At 46.0% G+C, this 6,000-nt stretch overlaps 1 protein-coding gene and 1 pseudogene across 3 annotated transcripts in view; one reads left to right on the top strand and one right to left on the bottom strand.

Annotated features, from left to right (window-relative positions):
* Positions 1-742: 742 nt before the first annotated feature.
* Plpp1 (phospholipid phosphatase 1) overlaps positions 743-6,000 on the top strand; it is an 82,420-nt gene continuing 77,162 nt past the window's right edge. The window contains exon 1 of one of the 3 annotated variants that reach the window (XM_070041174.1): positions 743-1,204. In XM_070041174.1, coding sequence (XP_069897275.1) covers positions 1,147-1,204 — 58 coding nt within the window. In that variant the 5' untranslated portion in view covers positions 743-1,146. The remainder of the gene's footprint in view (positions 1,205-6,000) is intronic. The other 2 variants (XM_070041175.1, XM_070041176.1) reach the window with 2 other exon arrangements.
* Positions 1,408-6,000, bottom strand: part of LOC138840684 (F-box/WD repeat-containing protein 2 pseudogene) — a 29,632-nt pseudogene continuing 25,039 nt past the window's right edge.

Below are 6,000 nucleotides of genomic sequence, written 5' to 3'. Positions count from 1 at the left end.
AAATAGGGGAAAGAAACTAAGCTCAACTCACAAAACAGTAAATACATCTGGGGATTTGTAGCCAAGGGAAAAACGAGTGAAAGGAGTCAATGGATGGAAAATTACCAAGAGGAAATTACCAGGAGGGTAGGGGGATTCTGGCTAAAGGCTGGCTAGATTTATTTACACACTAAAGGTGCGAGAATGAGAAATCTGTTGATATTAACAGATCAGATATCAAGGTCAAATGACTTGGCAGGATTCTGGCTAAGCCTGACTTCAGCTGGGGCAGACTGGCCCAAATAGAGGCCAAATACAAAAGAGGGACGAGAAGCCCCTAACTTAATAGTTTGGGTCATGAGAAGAGCTGTCACTCGGCCCAGTCAGACCTCCTTATAACTCAAACCCCAAACAAGAAGAGTGAGGGGGTGGGCAGCACGGCTCTGGGATTGTGGGTAGGGAGGCTTGCTCCCCTTTAAACGCAGCGTTGCCCAGCAGCAGCGGCTAAGTAGGCCGAGTTCGACGACCACCAGAGGAACGTGCGTCGGAGCAAAAGCTCCACACCACGCACCACGCTCCGCCCCTCCAGCAGCACCCAACCTCGGGGCGGGCTCTGCAGGTCGGAGGGGCGGGGCCGTCGGTCCTGATTGGGGGGGGCATCGGTCCTGATTGGCGGTCGGTCCCGGCCAGGGGTTTCCCCGGCTCCGCCCCCCGCCGCCGCGGCCGTCGCCGCCGCCGCTCCTCAGCCCGCGAGGCCGAGCTCTGGCGGATCCCGAGCTGCCCGGCGGGAGGGGCCCGCGCTGCGTTCCTCCCTCTACCGGTCCTCATCTTTAAAGCACGAGTCCACACGCTCCGCCTGGTGGATAGGGTGCTGAGCACCGGAGAGGGAGCAGTTGTAGCAGGCCAGGGCCGACCCGGGAGGGCCTGAGGCGACAGGGCTGCCGCGGCTGGCACGCCGGCGCCGCAGCCCCGCTCGAGTGTGTACGGGAGCTGTGAGGGGAGGGGTCCCGGGAGCCATTGTTGGTGGTCAGAGTGCCTCCTGGCCCCAAGTCCGCCCTCTCGGACCGAGAGGAGCCGTCGCCCGCCCCTGGACCCGGGCTTGAGACTCGGGTACCTCCAGCCGCCTGCCCGCCGCGCCGTCCGCCGCCCGCAGCCCAGGTGGAGACCATGTTTGACAAGACGCGGCTGCCGTACGTGGCCCTCGATGTGCTCTGCGTGTTGCTGGGTACGTAGGCGCCGCGGGCCCGAGGGGCGTGCGTGCGCGCGGGCCGGGGTGGGCGGGGTGGGGAGGGAGGGGAGGCGCGCCGACGTGCGGGCCGGGGTCCCCCGGGCGGGGAAGCCTGCCCAGCCGCCGCGGCGCGTGGGGTGGGTGTGCCTAGCGCGGGCGCCGCTGCCGGGCGAGACGCGGCGCGGGGCGGGGGTGCTTCCTCAGCGCGGGACCCCGCTTGGCAGCCTGCACCCCAGCTCCCGCGTGGCCGCCACTGCCTTGTCTGTCGCCCGCTCGGTGCGCTGCGCCCAGCCCTGCTTTGCGCCTCTGCGCTCGGTCCTCCGCTCCTGTCCTCTGTGTCTAGCGGGCAGAGGGGCTGTTCCCCCTCGGCCACTGCAGGCAGTCCCGGCCACTGGCTCGTCAGGTTCTGTGGAGAACCTGGCGGGTGTGCGCGGGGGCTTCTCAAGTAGCAGGCGCCAGCGCCTGGTTTAATCTTACTTGTGAGAAAGTTTAATTTTTCGGCTATAAAAGGCTAGAAGGCTCCTTAATTAGAAGGTGTTGCCAAGTTGTAAATTGTCAGGTTGCAAGTAGGGATGAGAATGCCAAGTTCCTGTCTGTAGGTCTGAGGACGCTTGCTTTAGGGTGGAGGGGAGGGGCCCAGGGTGTGTGTGTGTGTGTGTGTGTGTGTGTGTGTGTGTGTGTGTGTGTGTGTGTGTGTGTGTGTGTGTGTGTGTGTGTGTGTGTGTGTGTGTGTGTGTGTGTGTCTGTGTGTCTGTGTGTGTCTGTGTCTGTCTGTCTGTCTGTGTCTGTCTGTCTTGCAGGCTGCGGTTTCCTTCTCTGCGCAGACCTGGCGGTGGTTAGCTTTTCATCTCCTGAGACAATTCTGCCAGGAGCTGCTGCAAACTTGGCGTTGTTTTCCTTATCGAAAGACTGCAGTTCTAGCGTTTCTGGTTTCCAGGTGCTGCTTCTTCCTTAGGATGAGAAAGAATTGGACACAGTTGGAGAAGGGGATAGGCGTTGGAAGGAGTGGCTTTAACTTTTATTTGAAATATGTATTGGGGCAGGCAGTTACGAACTATTTATGTTAGGGAAAACAGCAAGACCTGCTGGAGGTTTGGTAGTGCGACTCCTGTTTAAGTAATCTAAGTAGTAGTCCTGGCAAGTCCTCAGGGTCCCAGATGCTTGCCTTGGCTTTCCCGCATCCAAGAATCAGGTCTGTATAATGGCTTCTCAGCGGAAGGAGTTTCCTCCTGTTTTAACTCAGTAATTCTAGAATGTTCAACTCTCCTTCCATTTAGGTGCTTACAATCTTAACAAGGTCATATAAATGCTGGTGTTTTTTTTTTTTTAACCTCTCAGGAAAAATTTCTTTTTTATAATTGTAACTATAATAGTAATTATTATATATATGTACAAAAGGATTCAAATTCCATGTCAGGTTATGAGAACAATGTTTCTTGGTCCTTGTTATCCCTTCATTCTCTCTCTCCCTTTCCTACCCCTACATAGTTCATTTTTTATTGTTATTATTAAGGAGTTGTAAAAAGGAGTTCAAATTCCATAACTCAGGTTATGAGCACAATGCTTCTTGATCAGTGTTACCCCTTCCTTCACGTTGCATAGTTCTTTCTTTCTTTCTTTTTTTACATAACCTATATTGAATATAAGGACTACATTTGTTTACCCCTCTCTATTCCTGTGGAAAAATTCCTTTTGGTATCTATGAAACTTCTTTATTGTTTACCAGAATACTTCTACGTAGTTCCATTGTGAATTTTAGGTGAAGAGATACAGTTTTTGACAATCTTTAGGCCAAGCGTGATGGTGCACTCTGTGATCCCAGCACTTGGGATGCTGAGGAAGGAGGTTCTTGAATTGGAGGCTTGCCCAGTCTGAATAGCTAGATCCTGTTTCTCTCTCTCTCTCTCTCACACACACACCTTAATATATATTTACTTGCAGTGAAAAGTTTACTTTTGGTAAAGATGTTAACTTAGAAATATATTTTAACATTTACTGGAACGTCATCAGACATCATCTATACTTCAGTGAAAGGAGAGGAAAATGGTTAATTAGAAATAATTTTGTTAGTTTCAGTGTATTTTCACATATTCTATACTTTATAGTCATATATCAACCTCTCTCTTCTTACCATATGGGATTATTAACTTGTAAAATAAGGTGAGACCAAACAATGATGAGAGGAATGAAACATAATATATGTCGCTTTTAGGTAACTGAAACTGTTATTAAATACAAAACTATATGCAAGTTCCATTTTCTTTTTTTAAAATCACATGTAAGGGAGTACACATATAATTGTAGTACAATTTAATGAATTAATGAATTTTATTTTCAGTATGATGCAAACATATAATTTTTTTCTTAGTTTGTTTCTTAGAGGTTGGTGTAATTTTATTTCTAACTTGACCTGACTTTTCGAGGAACATGATGATTTTTAATAAGATATTTAAAAATGTCATTAATGGTTCACAAGAAGCTTTTTTTTGTGGACTTGTGAACTTTTAAAAAAAACACTATTTGAAACATATTTGTTTTCATATTATTCAAGTTTCTTTTATAATAATTTAGTGTGTTAAGATAAATGTCAACTTCACATTTTCTAAATGGTAGCTACCAGTCTGGGAATGTGGCTTAGTGGCAGAATGCTTGCCTAGCATGCCCTGGGTTCCATTCCTCAATACCACATAAATAGAGAAAACTACAAGTGGTGCTGTGACTCAAGTGGTAGAGTGCTAGCTTTGAGCAAAAGAAGCTCAGGGACAATGCCCAGGCCCTAACTTTAAGCCTCAGGACTGGCAAAAAAAATAAATAGCAAATACCTTACTTTTCTGCATTGCTTTAATTAGGTCTGAAATTTAATATTTTTCTGTAGTTAAACATCATTTTTCTAGTGTGAACATAGGGACCATATTGTTTGGTTTCTATTTACTGTCAGCAGTAAAATCATGGAAGAGGTTATCGATTTGGCCTTAACTTTTTTTTAACTTTATCTGCAGGTAAGAATTGACTATACCAGCAAAAGGATGATTAAGCATTTTATAAGTACAGGGTTTTGTGAAAGTGCTTCATAATTACAATGTGAATATGTTCCAGATTATGTTAATGACCACTCTAACATCATTCTGTATTTCCATTTTAATGTGATGATGTTATGCGATTTTGTTTTAAAAGTACTTTATAATTTTACCATGGGTAATGTCTTCTGAAGTGAGGATTAAACATGCTCTCTGTGTATATTTATGTGTGTATTTCTACCCCCTAAATTGTCTTTATCATCAGTGTGCAGCATTAATTTCTCTCTATATACTATATGTGTCCTTTCAGTGTAAATCCTTGGAAACAATGAGAATTTTGATAGATAACCTACATTTGATTCTTTTCTGAAATGAAGTCATCTTGCTCTGGTTCTTCTGATGAATGGTTCTGTCAATGTAGAAAAAGCCATATTCTCTAAAGAGAATGATGAAGGAATGGTATGAAAATGGCTATGTATTAAAACTATGTTGGATACAATTTATTAGTGTTTAATTGCTAAGAATCATTTCCTGTTTTTGTCATGCCGTTAACCATTAATTGATTATGTGTACATTGATTGAAGGCCAGCTTCGTACCTTGCTATGTGCTGGTGATACAAAGATGAAAAATCTTTGTCCTATATACATAGTACATTATGATAAGTGGAATAATGCAGGTATGAATGCCCTTGGACCTGTAATCTGTAATACCCTTTGATCTGTATGCATGCCTTAGATCTATATAGAAATGGCTCTTTACTTTGAGAAATACAGAAATGCCAGAAGTAAATGTAGATCTCTGGATTTACATGTTAATGGGTTATTTGCAGAAAGTCCCAGGATGTCTAGAATATTTGGAGGGAACTAATGAAAATCTTTCTCTGTATCTGTGTTTTGCTTTGTGGCAGTCATTTAGAACACCTTTTCTGTGCTACATATGCTCCATTTTCCCCTCCAGATCTTTTCTCCACTCTGCTCTGTCCTTTGGGAAGCACCTTCCATTGACTACCTCAACTGAACCCTTGCTTTTTTAAAGAGCCAGTTCCCTCCTGATGGATTTGTGTGGCAAGGGCTTTCTGTGTTCTGTGAGTAGGTCACAACTCATATTCAATAGCCCTCTCTGTCTCCTTGCTACAGTTACAGATGTTCTGGTAACCTTTCTCATTCTTTTGTTTTGTTTTGTTTTTTTTTTTGGTCCGGTCGTGGGGCCTGAACTCTGGGCCTGGGCACTGTCCCTCAGCTCTTCAGCTCAAGGCTAGCGCTCTACCACTTGAGCCACAGTGCCACTTCCGGCTTTTTTCTTTTTGCTTATGTGGTGCTGAGGAATCGAACCCAGGGCCTTGAGCATGCAAGGCAAGCGCTCTACCACTGAGCCACCTTCCCAGCCCCCTTTCTCATTCTTTTGGACTTAGAGATATTGATTTTTTTTGTGTGTGGGGGGGGAGGGGAGGTTGTGGACCTGACCTCTGGGCCTGGGCGCTGTCCCTCAGCTCTTCACCTCCAGGCTAGCTCTCTACCACTTGAGCCACAGCACCACTTCTGGCTTTTTTTCCTGCTTATGTGGTGCTGAGGAATCGAACTAAGGGCCTCATGCATGCAAGGCAAGCGCTCTACCATTGAGCCACCTTCCCAGCCCCAGAGACGTTAATTTTTTCCTTATGTTGCTATACACCACCATTGCTTGATGCTTTCTCCAAGTCCTACATATATTGTTGAGAATGGTTCCTTTAGTAAATTCTCTTGAAAATATCATTTGAGTGTTTTGTTGTTGTTGTT

The sequence above is a fragment of the Dipodomys merriami genome, unplaced genomic scaffold, assembly GCF_024711535.1.
Source record: "Dipodomys merriami isolate MVZ:Mamm:240054 unplaced genomic scaffold, mDipMer1.0.p SCAF_30, whole genome shotgun sequence".
Classification (NCBI taxonomy): Eukaryota; Metazoa; Chordata; class Mammalia; order Rodentia; family Heteromyidae; genus Dipodomys; species Dipodomys merriami.
Note: the sequence above shows the minus strand (reverse complement) of the source record. Positions and strands in the feature narration are given on the sequence as shown.